General features: G+C 41.1%; 1 protein-coding gene across 2 annotated transcripts in view; it reads right to left on the bottom strand.

Moving 5' to 3' along the window:
* scube3 (signal peptide, CUB domain, EGF-like 3) overlaps positions 1-12,750 on the bottom strand; it is a 140,484-nt gene extending 127,734 nt beyond the window's left edge. For both annotated transcript variants that reach the window (XM_041799016.1, XM_041799015.1), the window contains exon 1: positions 12,419-12,750. In XM_041799016.1, the coding sequence (XP_041654950.1) occupies positions 12,419-12,518 (100 nt within the window). In that variant the 5' untranslated portion in view covers positions 12,519-12,750. The remainder of the gene's footprint in view (positions 1-12,418) is intronic.
* Between the last annotated feature and the right edge of the window lie 4,869 nt (positions 12,751-17,619).

Consider the following 17,619-nt stretch of genomic DNA (forward strand, 5'->3'; position numbering starts at 1 on the left):
TGACGTTTTAACTGATATTTACAACTAGTATATTGGCTGTACAAATCGGAAATATAAACCATATATTGGCCATAAGTATTGGTAAAATAAACAGGTGTACCATCAAGTAAAGTTGGTTTCCAAGGGTGCTTCACACTCAAAAAGCCGATTGTTAGCCCTGAACATTCTGAATGAGGTCTTTAATGTAAAAGCAACAACCTGAATGTTTACTTCCTTGCTCCTCTCTTAGTTCAGCTTGACTCAGCCTCTTTTTGCACAGGAGTCACTTGGTGTTTTTCTTTTTTTAACAATAAAAAGATGAGTTTGGGGTGTGATTGTGGTGCGCCCCACTGGGATGTGCAGCCCGGGTTCAGGTCTGGTCTGTGGCTGATTTCCAATGCGTTTTTGCCCTATTCTCTGCTCTTTATTTCTGAGTCTATTCACTGCTCTTCTCTCTCTGAGCAAAGGCACAAAAATCCCTATCATACATCCCTTCTTCCCAGTGTCTGTTGTTGCTAGATTATGAAAGCTGACATCCACTTTTCTTGATAGTTTCCGAAAGGTCCGCTATAAATGGCTCTGTGCAGTTAATATCGTCTTTTATTCAATAAAGGACAAAAACAAAAAACATGGAAAAATGTTAAGAACATTTTTTATCTCTGTGTGACCCCAAAGGAAATGGATTATCCTCAGTTAATTTTATTCTGCTTATTTGTGTCTTTGCTTATTTATATTTATTTGAAGATTAGTTCAATATGGTTAATAATAAAGATAGAGAAAGAAAATCATAAAATTCAGGCATAAGATATTTCAGAAGGGTTAGAAAATACAAAAGAAGTGAAAATACTGAATTTTATTTCTAAATATCACAACTGAATACCTGAATTAGACAACTGAAAACTTGACATTCACCTTAAATTAATAAAATGGAGATTAAATACATTTAAGTGTGTCTGATTAAGTTGACAAAAATCAGGATATGAGTGGCAAAAAGTCATTTTTTAGAAAAAAAAAATGTGAATTTAAAATTTGTTCCTTCCCACAACTGCTACTTGAGACTTCCATCTACTTTTTATCTAAAGTTAAGTTTGAAACCTGTTTAGTCCCTCTTCTCAAGAATCAGTGAAGTTTATCCTTTATGTTCCTTCTTGCACACAGCCAGTGAAAATATACAGACAAAAAAATAAAGGTTGACATTTAAATTTTACAGTCAAAGTCTACTATAAAAGTGTGAGAAACACTGATTGATGTGACTTATCACTGGGTCATTTCTTGTGTTAAAAGTTTCCCTTTTTGAAGGTTTTCAGGGGGGAATTCTTTTTGTTAGCGGGCATTTAAAGAGCTACAGGTTGTCAAAAAAGAACCACACATTGAGTAGCACCGCTCTGCACTGATTTTTTTCAGCCTTAAAAAAGATCTTTTAAAAAAGTGTACACCAAACTGATGAGAAGCTATGTGTAATGACCATTTCTAGGCTCTAAGCAGTTGCCAAGCAACTGGCAGGTGCTATAGAAAGTCACCCGTAGGTCTAATGTGTTAACAGAGCCTCAGAGGTGCCGATAGGGGTATAAGGTAACCACACAAAGAAGCCAAGCTAACTGCCCCATTTGAAGTCTTTGTGCCAAGCTAAGTTAAAAACCGGCTGCCTATTAAAAGTCGTTTCATATACAGGCATCTGAGTCACTCTTCTTATTTAAACTCTCAGCCAGGAGTTGAACAAATACACTCAACAACCACTTTATTAGGAACACCTGTTCAATTGCTTGTCAAGACAAATAACTAATCAGCTAATCACATGGCAGCAGCTCAATGCATTTAGGCATGTAGACGTGGCCAAGACAACCTGCTGAAGTTCAAACCAAGCATCAAGATGGGGAAGAAAGGGGTTTTAAGTGACTCTGAACGTGGCATGGTTGTTGGTGCCAGATGGGCTGGTCTGAGTATTCCAGAAACTGCTGATCTACTGGGATTTTCAAGCATAACCATCTGTAGAGTTTATAGAGAATGGTCCCAAAAAGGCAAAATATCAATATCCAGTGAGCAGCAGTTATGTAGACAAAAATGCCTTGTTGATGTCAGAGGTCAGAGGAAAATGGGCAGACCAGTTTGAGATGATATAATGGAAACAGTAACTCAGACAGTCAGTGTCAGAGTAAATTCAATGGGGGGCATAAGGCAACTGCGGGGGGGGGGGGGGCACAAATTATTGTTCATAACTGATTCTATTCTATCTATGCATATGTTTGCCAGTTAATAACAAAGCAAGTTTCTCTTCAAAATATTGCTTGCACACAAGGCACTGTGCCACAGCTGATTTGGAAGCCACGTCTCTCTCTCTCTCTCTCGCTCTTTTCACTTCTCCCCCTCTTGTGCGCACACAGCTATGCGCACTTTGGTGCACCAACATTTAAAATAAACATCAAACATCATTCAACATGTAAATAACCATGAAACCCATTTTCATGGACTGCATGTCTGAATGCAGTCAGCACACTGGGCATTGAGGCAAGATGTGTGTGATATATTGATAGAACACACTGTATTATCTAGTTTTCTTCATTTTGTTGACTCTTTGGCGATCTCAAACTCACTCTCAATGACAGGCAATCCAGTGAGGTTAATTATGTGCTTCACAGCCGTTGCATCAAGAAGGTCCTCACTTTCAGGATTCAGTGCCACAAGCGCACTGGCCAGCTGTGAGTTGCGCTTGCTGAATCTTGAATCCATCTCACCAAGCACCGCAATGATAGTGCTGAAATACAGCCTCCGAAGTTCTGTTTTTTGATCATCCTCCTTCCTGTGACCTGTAGTTCCCGTATGACATACATATCCAAGTTTGTGTTTGCTTTGCATCTCCATTTGCGAAACTGCAGGTGCACCTTACTGAATTCCACATCACAGGCCTGTACAGTGGGTGGAGTGGTGGGGGGGCACAATGGGTCATCAAGGGGGACATGGCCCACGAATGGCCCCCAGTTCGCCAACACTGATTTCAGATATCCACTTGTTACAACCAAGGTATGCAGAATACCATCTCTGAACGCGTAAGACGTCAAACCTTGAAGCAGATAGACTACAGCAGCAGAGGACCACACCGGTTGCTGCTCTTGTCAGCTAAGAACAGGAAACTGAGGCCACAATTCACACAGGCTCACCAAAACATGACATTGGAAGACTGGAAAAACGTTGCCTGGTCTGATAAGTCTTGTTTTCAGCTGCAACATTCAGATAGTAAGGCCCGAATTTGGTGTCAACAACATGAAAGCATGGCTCCATCCTGCCTTGTATCAATGGTTCAGGCTGCTGCTACTGGTGTATTGATGTGGGGGATATTTTCTTGGCACACTTTGGGCCCCTTAGTATCAACTGAGCATCGTGAAATGCCAAAGCCTACCTGGGTATCGTTGCTGACCATGTCCAGCCCTTTATAACCACAGTATACCAATGGCTGATGGCTACTTCCAACAAGATAATGCACCAAGTCACAAAGCTCAAATCATCTCAAACTGGTTTCTTGAACATGACAGTGAGTTCACTGTACTCCAATGGCCTCACAGTCACCAGATCTCAATCCAGTAGAGAACCTTGGGGATGTGGTGGAACAGGAGATTTGCATCTCTGATGTGCAGCTGACAAATCTGCAGCAACTGTGTGATGCCATCATGTCAATATGGACCAAAATATCTGAGGAATGTTTCCAAAACCTTGTTGAAACTTTGCCACTGATAAAGGCAGTTCTGAAGGAAAACTGGGGTCCAACCCTGTGCTAGCAAGGTGTACCTAATAAAGTGGCTAGTGAGTGTATATTCCACAGTGACTTTTGGAGTTGAATGTTGAGTTAAACATTATCCCTGTAATATAGTGAAAGGATAATTAATTTATCATTTTCTTTGTAGAGAAGGATAGACGTGACAGATACCAGGCATAATATTGTACATAAAGAACAATACTCTGGGAAACTGATCGATTAAATGTTGCTCATTCGGAAAGTGCACCTGTGAGCAAAGGAGTCGGCTGTCTTAAGGACAGAATCTTTAACACTCTGTTGCAGGGAGGAAACCGTCTCGGTTTGACATTCCAGCCAGGATGAAAGTGAGCGACTGTCCAGAACGAAGGCCTGCTGACTCGCCTAGGGTCACAGCTTGTGCTAGACAGCTTTGAGTTAACATGTGCCTGTAAACATGGCCCTCACTCTGTGTGTAGCTGCAGTCTGCCTTTTCCTAAAATGAAACTAAAGTGTTAGTACTCAGCTGCAGCATCAACAGATTCAAGCCAGGGTAGTTGGAAATAAAATAGGATAGATAAATACAAATCGTTTTCTTCAAAATCTCCCTGACTATAATGGAGCCTCATTTTGGGAAGCGAAAGCACTTCTGCTTGCTAAGTGCACTCATTAATATCCAGCCTTAAATCACACATTGCAGTCATACACACTTGCTTGTCCTCGCAGCAAACCAACTGATCAAAGTCAATTTCATGAATCACACCACATTGCTCTCGGACCGAATTGTTACCAAGTGTTTTCACCACTCAAGTAATGCCAAGATAATAATCTCTGCGCTCTCTCAGCTGCTCTGTAACAACATGTACAGTGGTACCCAAGCACCACTTGTCAGACAGACGCTTTCTTTTAGAGTGTCAGCCGAGTGTTAAAGTGAACGCAGGATTGATCCCCCTCCACCCACTCGTCAGCGAGTGACCGAGGGCTACCCCGAGGCTCAACCTGCCTCGCACGCTCTGATCATAACGAGAACACAACTGTCTGACACCGCATACTTGCTGCAGAAGAAGAAGAAGACAGCATGAGATGAGATTGGCTGTTTTCATACGCAGAGAGGGCTGCTGGTTCAGGGAAAAGGCATATAAAGGTTATAGGAGCTCATCGGCTTTAATTGGGCTCAGACTGGAGGAGTTTTGGCCTGCTTTATGCCAGATTCACTCCTCGTGACAGTCGGAGGAAGATTTCTGCTTGGGATCCTGGTTATACTGGTGTTTGGCCCAGTTTTTCTTCAACGTGAGCAGTTTACAAATCTGGTCCTAAACCTCCCACACGGCTCACAGGTTTACAAGGCAGCCAGCATAATGTGAAGCATGTTTGATATAAAAAACTCTGGATAAGTATGTTAGCTTTCCAACCTGGACAGATCCAAAACACTCAATTTACCTTTAGTCTCACCACCCAGTTTAGCTAGTCACTGCTGGTCTTGACTTCTAAAACAACCCTACACCTCTCAAGGTAATAAACTTAATGGTATAAAATATCTTACCATTTTCTTTTCACAGATTTTGACATGTTGAGGGAGGAAAGTACAAAGTGGCACCACAAGCTTGGTTTTTGTTGCTAGGTATGTCTGCATGCTTCTAACAATGAATCAGATGTTTAAATGAAACAATAAAAGGGGGGTAAATTTCAACCCAATCTGTTCCCCTTCAGTGGGTATGATGAAATAAGACAGTGTGCCATCCATCCATCTTCTTTTGCTTATCTGAGGGGGGTTGCAGTGGTTGCAGGCTGAGCAAGTCAACCCAGACATCCCTCTCCCCAGCAACACTTTTCAATTCCTTCTGGGGGATCACAAGGCATTCTCAGCCCAGACAGGAGGATATATAATCCTTCCAGTGCATCCTGGATCTTCCCCGAGGTCTCCGCTCAGCTGGACATGCCTGGAAGACCTCCAAATGGAGGCGCCCAGGAGGCATCCTGATCAGACGCCCTTACTACCTCCATTGGCTCCTTTCGAGCAGCAACTCTACTTTTAGAGTCTTTCCAGATGACTGAACTCCTCATTATGTCTAAGGCTGAGCCCAGGCACCCTCTGGAGAAAACTCATATCAGACACTCGTATCTGCGATCTCACTGTTACAGTCATTACCCAGAGTTCATGACCATAAGCGAGGGCTGGGAGATAGATCGACCAGTAAATCAAAAGCTTTGCCTTCTAGCTCAGCTCCCTCTTCGCCACAACGGTCTGGTACAACACCCACAGCACTGTTGACGCTGCACCAATCCGTCTGTCCATCTCATGCTCCCTTTACCCTCACTCATGAACAAGACTCCAAGATACTTGAACTCCCTCAGCTGAGGCAGAGACCCACTCCCCACCTGGAGGGATTAATTCACCATTTTTCAGCAGAGAACCATAGCCTCAGACTTGAAGGTGCTGACTCTCATCCTGACCACTTCACACTCTGCAAACCATCCCAATGCCTGCTGGAAGTCCCCAGCTGAGGAAGCCAACAGAACCACATCATCTGCAAAAAGCAGAGATAGAGTTCAGAGGTCCCTGAATCAGAAACCCTCCTGCCCTTGGCTACGCCTCAAGATCCTGTCCATGAAGACAGTGTTGTCAACCATAATTTTTCTTGCTGTAAGGCTAAAGTCGGCAAACATATAACTCTTGACAAACAGTACATTAATTGAAACACATTCACTGTTCACTTTATTAGATATACATCTTCAGCTGCTTGTTAAGACAAATATCTAAACAGCCAATCACATGGCAGCAACCAGTCTATTCAGACATGTAGACAATGATCAGGTGAAGTGCAAACCAAGCATCAGAATGGGAAAGAAAGTAAGTGACTTTGGATGTGCCATGGTTGTTGGCCCAAGAAAGGCTGGTCTGAGTATTTCACAAACTGCTGATCTACTGGGATTTTTAAGCAAAACCATCTCTAGGGTTTAGAGAACTGTCCAAAAAAATAGAAGGATTTCCAGTAAGTGGCAGTTCTTTGGGCCAAAATGCCTTGTTGATGGCAGAGGTCAAGGGAGAATGACAAAATTGGTTCTAGCATCTCTAAACACAACATGTCGAACCTTGAAGCAGATGGGCTCCAGCAGCAAGAGACCACAATGGGTGCCACTCCTCTCAGCAAAGAATGGGAAACTCAGGCTACAATTCTCTCAGGCTCTTAAAAATTGGGCAATAGAAGAGTGGAAACATGTTGCTTAGTTTGATGAGTCTCGATTTCTGCTGAGACATTGGAATGATCAAACTTAAGAGTACACAGCATGAAGGACTGCCAGTCCAACAACAACCATGGCACATTTAACATCTCTTATATCACCTTTTATTTCCAGTTCTCATACTCTGAACTTCAGCACATCATCTTTGACCATGTAAATGCCTAGTTGCATTGTGATTTGCTGATTAGACTCTCTGGTTAATGAGAAGATGAACAGGTATACTTAATAAAGTAATCAGTAGGTGTAATTCCTTAAGTGTTAGCAGAACAGCCTAACAATATATCTCTAAACCCAACTTCTTAAACCTTGTGCTCTTTTACAAAGTATTACTTCTGTAGGTTTTGGTCAGTTTCTGTTATATTTCCATCTGCTTCACAGGAAATTAAGGGATTAGACCATTCGAACTAATCCTAATAATGTCCTGTAGTAATTATTTTAAATATTTGAGCATGTGCATGTTTGACAGGGAAGATATTTATATCTGCAGATTTTATCATGTGTCACTTGGGAATTGTTACTCCACTCTGGAGCGTGCCTTTCATACATGAAAATGAAACTTATATCTACAGATGTTGAAAGGTGGCTTGTTAGGGCCCGAGCACCAAACCTCGGTGCCAGGACCTATTTGTAATTCAAAGGATTCTCAGTTATTATTATTATTATTATTATTATTATTAAATTTCACATTTTATTGGAGATTTCAATATATAAACATGTTTAAAAAGTCTTGATTTTTGGCATGCACATCAGGCCCGGTGAAAAATTAGATATTTTATGGGACTTCACAAAAAATTTTAGGAAATGCATCGACAGCACCCCCCTAACAGTTTTCAAAGTTAAAGCCCCCTCTGTTGACTTCGTACAATATCTTTGAACTTTTTTGTGCTGATGCGGCTTGGGGAGATCTACAAAAAAGCCTCTTGGGTCCCTCCCGTATCTCTAACAGGAAATCCGACATTTTTCTTTGTACAAAGGCAGTGATCTTAAAGTAGAAAAAAGCCTTGATGACTACGCCGCTGTCCACAAGAAAAACTATTCAGTGTTTCATGAAAAACTAAACATATGCTCATCAGACTACACATTTACAAGTACGTTTTCAATATCTCTTTAGCTGAAAGTCATTGTGTCACATTTTAAACCGCAAACTAACTTTTATTTGCGTTAGCATTAACTCATTGGCTACTGTCGCTATAAATGAGACATTACAACGGAAAATGTTGCTTTCTATGTCATGAAATGATTAGCAGGCATCTAATACTGGAATTTCAAGCTTTCTAAACTTTTCATGTAAAAATTTGAGCACTTCACAGGTTTGTCCCCACAGGTGGGACTTCTCTAACTCAGAGGATAACTTCACGAATGGTGCAAAATTATCTGTTGCCCAAAAGCATTCTGGGAAAATTATGCAATATGTCCCATCAATTTAGAAAAGCAGGGCTGAAATAGCTGCTTTGGATTTCATAGTTAACAACTATTTTTTTTTTAACAATGTTGTGGTATTTGGTCTTACAGTGTATAGTGGACAGCATTTTGTATTTCGTAGAGCAAAAAACAAAGATTAAAAAAAGCATGCCTCACCTATAGACCTATTTTCTCAGTGGATGAAGGCTGGTTTTAATAATATACTTACAGGGAAAATACTTACTTTTGTGGTATTAACCCCTTTTGCACCTTCTATGTTTTAATTACAATTTTGCTCTTTGCACTTCACTTTTATTGGGTTTGATAGCGGCGTCCCCCGGGAATCTGTCATACGTCACAATGCTATGAACTATGGGTAATTTCCTCACGCTAAGTCTGCAGATATGCCCGCTCATGGAAAGAGTGCATGAAGGGCACAAAAAGTCTGCGAGAGATCCCTCATGCACTTTACGCTTTGACAGTGGGACAGCCCTAGTCCTCACAGTCTTAGCGGGAACGCGCCTCAAAGTCAGTGAGCGTGGACACTGAGACTGGGCCAATAACTAAAGATGTTAGTTGACTACCTTTTCTTCATGAGAAAGGCGAGACCAAGACTAGCAAAAAATAGATCTTTGATGACAAAACCTCTAATGACAGGTAAGTCTAGTTTTTGTTAAGATGACTTGAATCAGGTAAAATTTGGTTTTCATCAGACATTCAGAGTCCTTGATATTTCTTAACTGTGGGTAAATCTGTCAAAACACAACTTACCCGAAGCTCTTCTGCCTGTCAGCTGTAGAAAACAAGGATCCCGGGTTTTGCAGGATGAAAAGAGACCACTATTTGGAGCCAGATTCAAGCAAGAGAATAAATGTTTGGACTAAAAGTAAAGACTTAAATTTAAGGACTTTCAACTGACTACAACTAGACTTGAAATTTTTGTCAACTAAAACTGTAAAGGATAGAAATGACTAAATGTGATTAACACTACAAGGCATTTAACCTAAAGACTAAGGTGTTAAACAGTTGTACTGTTGCAGTGCAAGGTTGATTAACAAAATATGTCAACTTAACTTGAAACAATTCAGCTAAATACTAATAGAATTCGGGTTGAATCGGATGGAGAATTATTTGTCTAGGTACATTATCACTCCACCTCGTCATGTTAGCTAACAGCTGTGATCACTCTCAGTTCAGTTTTTTTTTTTTAACTGTAGAAAATATCTCTAAGTCAAAAGGTGAGCTACTTTAAAGTGTCCCTAACTCCTAAAAGTCACAAAGTATAGAGAGAACAAGTCTAGAAGTGTTTTCCAGGCTGACCTGACTACACCACCTATTCTATTGCAGTTAAAAATGACTTTGCTGAATATTCTTCTCCTCTCTCTTAGCAGGCACATGGGGATTTGGGTGTCAGCTTGTTTTAAAGACACGTCCCATCTCTGAGGGGATAAGTGTAACAGCTTTACAAACATTACTGCAGGAGTTTGTCAGGACTCAAGGGCAACACAGAAACCAACCTGAGAAACGAGTGTTAAAGTGATGAAAGCCAAAGTGGGATCAAAATGTTTCAGTGAGATGACCATGGGAGATAGTGCTGAAGCCTCTGACAGTCTGTCTCTTTTTGCCTCAGTCCTTCTTTTGCAAAATGCAGAGATAAGTTCAAGGCCAAAAGGGATAGGCGGCAGTAAAAGCCCCGTTTAAACGCGCCTTTTATGTGGCTTTGCATACACTTTCAAAGGACTGTCCAAATTACCACAGACACAGCCCAGGCTCTCTCTTACTGTCCCAATTACATGTATGCACACATACTGACACTTGCAATGCTAACACACACCTGCAGCACATCCAAAGTGGGCTGGACAGAGGAAAGAGCTGTGAACAACTTTTTGGTTGGTTGCAGAAATGTGAAAATAGCACTCTTGAACTGACAGCGAGGCTTTTCCTGACACGCTGGGTGTGATGCAGTCGTTGCTTATGGCAGACAGAGAAAAGGCCCGGCTACTTCATTAAGTGCAAAGGAAAGGAAGCGAGGACAAAGCAAACAAAGCAAGAAAAAGAAAAAGGAAAGGGGTTGAGTGAGTGAGTGTTGGGGGTGGGGGTGGTGGGGAGGTTTCGTCTTCCTTTCCATCTTGAGACTCACTAACAGCATCTCTAGGTAAAAGCCTCCCTGTCACTCGGGCCTCATATTGCCAACTCTGCTCGGTTCCCACACTGTGTCCGGGGGGCCTGGATCTGGCCTTCCTCCCCTGCTCGGGCGGCCCTGCATCTTTAGACCCCCAGGCTCCCGGAGCAGAGGTTACACCAACACAGCCAGCCACGGCAGCATGTCAGCCCCTCACCAACCGTTGCCTTGGTGCTGCTGCATTAACGAAGAGCTCCTGACTCTGTTTCGAGGGAAAAGTGATTTGCCATGACGTCTGCGGCTCCCCTCTTTTCCCTTCGCTTGTTGCTGCTCGTTCACCAAGAAAAACCTCCTCTGCCCGTCTGTCTTTCTCTGCACCCTTAATCTCTCCTGTTACCCTTGTCTCATTTTTCCCTTCTTTGTCATTCTCTCCACCACATCCTTGAGTCTTCCCTCCCTCGTTCTGCTCCTCTTTCCCTTTGCTTTTCTTCTTCCCAGAGTAATGACTGATGCCTGAAACGCGGTGCCATGATTAGTCTGACACTGATGAAAGACGGAGAGTCTTGTCGGCAACATCTGTGTTGAATAAATATTGAGCTGACAAATTGTGCCTCTTTTTAAAAGTCATTGTTCGTCAGTTGCTCCAGTGTTATTCCCAGCACAAAGACTTGCAAGTGCCACTGAGTTGCCACCAACATTTATTGCAGTTCGGTACTAAATGTGTTCGCAACTACTTTGAGAGCCAATCCCAGATGAATGTGACAGCAGAGCTGCTGATAAACAGGAACTCAAGAAGCCTGTTAAGTGGTTGTCCACCACATTTCTCAGTGACCAACAAACAGGTGCGTGCCATTACATTCATATGGCCGCATTCAACACTACAAGGAAGTGTGTAATCGATGTTGTGGAAAATAAAGTGAGAAAAAAGTAGTTCTAATTGCAAAATGTAAATATTGAGTTTTCCCACAAGTGGGGGGAGACCACCCAGGATGCAAAATAGTCACCCACCCCCTTTCTCTTTTTGCCTCATCGACCGCCCGAGAGATGTCTTTTTGTGTGCGAAACATCACCGACCACAATCAACACTCTCACACAAACCCATGATGTGTCTTTGCATGCAAATACCTCTGGCAGCTCCAGCTCAGCGTTTGTATTGTGGGAAAAATTAAGTGATGAAAACCTGCAGGGGAAGGCTGAGCGGATCACAAATCAGAGTGTTTAACACACCACCAGGTCTTACTTGTTCCTGCAAGGTGCCAAGAGTTTGTGAATCCGGCCGCCCCTGTCTGCTCTGAATCATTTCTCACAAGACAAGGGAGCAAGAGGGCGGCCAGCTGGGCAGGACGGCTGTGTAGCTGCAGTGTCTGACAGACTCCCTCCATGTGTGCGTGTGGGGTATGTGTTACAGGCTAGTGTCAAATACTTGTCTGGACTGTGACAAATGCCTCCTGGTAGTCTCCCTACAAGTACCTGCAGGATCAGCTATGAAACATAACTGTTCACACCGCTGCCTGCAGATCAAAGACAAGTGTTTTATTGTGATGACAGACGACCCTCAGTGAAAACTTAATTTAAGTCTCATTATGTTTCCTTTCTTTTCTGCTTTGGCAGAAACAAACTGAGCAATCTGACACACTGAAAAGCAATTAATCAATCATCAAAAGGAGCAGGAAAAATGCATGCTTGATGAATTAAAGTCACTAAAACTTCATTTTAACCCTTTTCAAGCACAGAATTATTCTGCCTTACATAAATTTAGATTTCTTATGTTACACAACTGGTTTCAATTTAGAAGTGTCATCAGTACCAGCTCCCTTAAAGTGTCAAACAACTCAATTAATCTAGCACCAAAAGTCTGAGAAGTTCGGCTGATTTCCATAGGTACATCAAAACCACATTTAGGAAAAATCGTAGAAGAAGAAACAGGTATTTTTGACGTAAAAACTTACCTTGAGTGGTCTTACTTCCTGAAGCTGACTGTTGGACAAAGGCGACCAAGCAGAAACCTACAAATCCAAGGCTCGCGTGTATCACAGCGTGCACATTCATGTTAACTTTCACTGTAGTTGAACACGGGCACTTGGTAAGATCTGCGATGCGCAAAGAGCATATGAAAGGGTGTGATGGTGGAAAGGTCTCGTGTTATTCCCCGCTCCCGCCGCTGATAGGACACTGTGCGATCCTCAGCTTTTCTTCTTCACGCCTGCTTATTTGAGTTTCAAGTGATCGGGGTTGAGGACAGCCCGACAGCGCGGAGCGCAGGAAGCCTTTTCTGTTATCATGTTTCGAGGCAGACCAATGTCAATTTAAGAAAAGGGGAGAGAGAGCAGGGAGAGAGAGAGAGAGAGAGAGAGATGGAGTAGAGCGGCGGGGTCTGAAGGGGGAGGAGAGAAGAGGAGGCGTCCGCGCGCTCTATGCGCTCCGGACTTCTCTGCTGCTCCTGCTCCCCTCACACTGACCCTCACCGGTTCCCTTTCTTTTTTTTTTTTTTTTTGTTGATTCGCAGTCCTTTTGTTCTCCACACAGGTGCGGCTAAGGCTTGTCCAGAGCCACCACGTGCAGTGTGTCACGCGTGTGCGATGTCACCTGGCTGTAGCCACCTGCTCAAGAAGTGTCCAGTAACGTCCGCGTGGTTAAAAGAAAAAGAAATGGGTGAAAAGAGGGGCAGGAGGGCGGATGGATTTCTAAATGAGTGAGATGGAAAAGTAATAGTCTGGAGATTGCATTTTGTTCTCAAACCAGCAGAGTGTGGGGGGGGCTACAGTTCACCCAGTCCAGCTAACAAACCAAGAAGCACCCATTTTCACTGGGTCATAGAGGGTGCTGCATGAATGACGTTCCTGATGGAAGACTAATGATCTCATAAGGCTGGTCACGATACCAGATTTTACACTTTGATACTGTAGTTGTCCAAATTAACAATGAGACACCAAGGCGATGACTAAAGAAGCCCACGTGACCAACACTGGCTCATTTCTTGTATATGATATTGAAAATGGCAGGCAACTCCCTGTCTAAACTGTACAACTTTGTTGATAAAACCAAACTGTTGTAACAGAATTATTCCAATGTTAAGTGCAATCTGAAGGATTCATTCCTCTCCTGTCTTATCAAACAGATATATTTCTCAACATCCAGCACTTTTAAGTAAATCAATCATTAAAATAACAGAAAATAAACTGGTTGAAAAATTTTGAATGTAAAAGAATCAAGAATATGACACCAGAATTGAAACTTTGGCATGATACTTGCTAAAATAAATGAAACTGTAACCAGTTTGTCAACCACAGCAATAAAAATGGAGGTTCTAAGCATCTAGTACTGGGTCATTTCTTCTAAATCATCAAAAATGCTGGCATACTTCCTGCACTCTGTCTAAATTGTGCTGGTTTGGAAAACTTTGATGCTTTTGTCTATCTAAACCATTGTATAGTAAGTTGTCTGTATTTTTTTATGGATTTATTCATCCATCTTTCATGGTTTTATTTTATTTTTTCATAGATCAGTGCTATTGATCACCCTTTACATCTGTGAGTGGGTTTTAACAAACGCTAAAGCAATATAATGTGTCAAAATAGATGCTGACTGTGATGATTCAGTCCCATATCATTGAAAAACAGCATTTTTAAAATTTCCTCAAAAGTGGGGATTTTGTAACCTTGAAAAGAAGATGATACGCCCGTTTCTGTGTCTCTCACTGGCACATCCATCTTGCAAAGGTCCGATCTAAACCGTTTGGGCCCGTTTAGAAAGTGACAGGACCAATCAGCTTCAAGGGGCAGTACTTTCAGAGTCGTGACGTAAGCGAGCAGCAGCAAGAGGCCAGTGCAGTTATGGCGGAAGACGTTAGCATGGATGCTGCTAAAGCGCCAGTTTTATCAGAACTTGGCGACATTTCCTCGTTTAAAGATGAACAAAGAATAGCAGTGAGTTGTTTTCTTTTCAAAAACAACAAAAGTTGTGTACTGACATGTCTATAGTCGCCATGATTCACATTATGCAGCTCTAATGGAGTTTACTCCTTTGGTGGGGCGCAGCTCGCTGGCGGCTACGTCACGTGTTTTGGGGCTCTGACTGGCCCTTAAAAATGTGACAGAACGTTCATCCAATCACCCTCCGAGTGTTTTTTTCAAAGGCTCTACCCTTTCCCAAACACTTTGTACGAGTGATTTCCCAGATGGATGTGTGAAACACATCCATCTGGCGTGCCAGGTTAGGGATTTTTGAGAGATGAGGTTTTGGTCATAAGGCAGCAAAATGTTAATGAAAAGTGCTGAAATACTGAAAATAGAGAAGGAAGTTCTTATTCAGGGTGTTATGATACCAGATACAACAAACTTTGTTGTAGTTTGCACTTTTTTGTTCTAGTATAAGAAAAGGACACCCTTTCCAATACCATGGCAAGCAAACAAGTCCTGTACGACCAATATTGGGTAATTCCTTCTTTACAATAACCACAAATGTAAGGCATACTCCTTCTACCTGTCTAAATGGTACTATGGAAAGTCCGGTACTAAAATCCTGCAAGTGTGTATTAACGTTGTTTAGGAAGTTAAATGCAATTTTAAACACATTTATTCCTCTCTGACACAGCTTGTTTATGAAACAGATGTTTTTCTTAAGTGTTGGCACTTTATGATACCATGGATCATTAAAATAATAGAGAATGTATGATTAAAAAACCTACAGTACCTGTGCCATTCAGACAGTGTCAGGAAGTTGTGTGCATTTTATAATAGATTTATTCATTTCAACAGACCTCAATGATCAAATACACTATTATTTTCTAAAGAGTTATGTCTTTGTGACCACGGATCATTAAAATAAGAGCAAATGTATGTTTGAAAAACATGTGGTATCAAGAGTTCAGTTCTTGCTAGGGTTGTCCTGATACTAGAAATTTAAACTTCAGTTCAATCATGATGAATTTAAATTATGTTTGTGTCATTATCATAGTCCTGGGCAACAAAAATTATATCATTTCTCGTCTTCATTTTTCAAAATGTTGCCAGACTCGTGCTCACTGATTAAAATACACACATGTGAGCTTTGGGAACTTTGCAGATGCATTTGGGTTATTTAGACCAGTGGTTCTCAACTGGTGGGTCAGGACCCAAAAGTGACTCGCAGGGCTGTTTTCACTGGGTTGCTTTCACTGGGTTGCAATTTGTTTAAGAGTCTTTTAAGTGCTTTTATTCCATCATTTGAATGCTACAGGAGGTCTTTCCTGCTGGTATCCATCCAAGTATGCAATGGTTTATCTTTTATGTGCCACTTTCATTTTATTTATATATGATTTGAGTGACTTTAGTTGTGTTGTTTTTAACAGATTTTAGCTCTGCTTTTTAATGTATCCTCTTAATTTTAAGGACAGAAGGCACTTTTTGAACACTCCAGTAAATTTTTTGTCCATGCATTTTTGCACTCTTATTTTATCGTATGGTTTATATTTACATTCATATACGTAACTGCTAAATTACTAAAATTAAATTACTAATTACTGCTAAAGCTAATTTCTAAGTATTTAATGGTTAAAACCTGCATAGGATGCCCAAATTTGTTTTTGTTTTCTGTGATGATGGGCTGTCTGAATGTTTTTGCTGCAGCGATTTCCTGAAAGGGATCAATAAAGTTTCTACCTGTTTAAGTTTTTGATGCCATTTTTTGAGAAGAAATTAAATAGCTTTGCAGAATTTTAGGGTTTACCCGAACTCATGGGAGTTTATCTCTATGATTTTTAAGGAAACTAAAGGTAATTTTCCTTTAGGAGTTTTCTTAGAATTTTTGGGAGAGTTTTCTTTGGGTATTCCCCAAACCATTTGGTACCCGTCTCTGGGACTTTGCCTCTAAATCTAAGAAAATTTCCAAAGGAACAAGGCATTCAGGTGTTTTCCTAAAAATTTTCAGCAATCCTCTACAGCAGGGGTTCTCTCTTTTCAGTCCACAACCCCCAAAATAAAGATGTGAGAGACCAGGGACCACTACTGTACCTGAGGGTGGTTGAAGCATAGTTGGATATAGCAGTGCAAATTCAAGAATAGTTGTGTGCAAAAATCAAAATTAAAAATAAAAATGAAAAACAAGAATTCAGAATACAGAACAAACGTCACCCATAAACTCGCCTACTAGGCAACATACTACACATAATTACCTTTTGAGGAATTTTAAACGTTATTTTGATTTCAGCATAAATCTCACCAAATGACCAGGTATTTACTTGATATTTAACTAATTTTATGCATTTTTTTAAATGAGCAAAATATGCAAATTGAAATCACTTAAAAAAATTCTTTGTTACTGAAAGGCATTTGGTCACCAACCCCCCCTCCCAGTGTTTCGCAACCCCCATGGGGGCCTGGACCCCCATGTTGAGAACCACTGCTCTACAGTATTGTTTCAGCAATTACTAGTGCAAACATTAGGGAATTTTTCCAGAAAGTTTTTTGGGGGTTTTATATAGGATTTTTCCCAGAAACTTTCAGAAATCTTTTACAATACTTTCCTGGAAATTGTTTGATTATTCTTTATAAAATATGTCTTTTTTTCTATCTTATCTCTATCTGGGGTCCAAACATTGCCATCTTTTAGATAAATCCAATTGTTTGATCAGTATCAGACATTTGGGTCATGATATGTCATTAAGGAACCTGTGATGAGTCCCAAAGCTAATCCAGATGAGAACAACTGATTTAGACAGCGTGGAGGATTTTGCCTGCATTTTTTAATTGTATTCCTTCCTTTCAATGCATCTTTCTTATGAAATAGATAGTTTTAAAGCCCTTTTATTTTTTATATTATTGATCATTAAAATAACACGGACTATGTTGTTTAAAACACAATTTATTTAAATGTATTGAACATTTCGACTACCTTAGTCGTCATAGAAGAATTCTCAAATATTCAATCAGGTACACTCTCGTCATGTTTAACCATTTCCTTGCAAAATTGATGTATGGTTTTACTTTGCAGAGAAGGCTCTGCTCAAAAGATGCTCCCTGGGTTAGCATGCTTTGACTTTCTTGGAAGCACATGGCTGGAAACCCCAATACGGATAGATACAATTATGACAATACATATTGAATACAATAAAATTAGCTCAAAAGCAATTAATCTATAGTAGCATGGATCTGAATGAGGGTGCAACAAGCTT

Source organism: Cheilinus undulatus, linkage group 11 (assembly GCF_018320785.1).
Source record: "Cheilinus undulatus linkage group 11, ASM1832078v1, whole genome shotgun sequence".
NCBI lineage: Eukaryota > Metazoa > Chordata > Actinopteri > Labriformes > Labridae > Cheilinus > Cheilinus undulatus.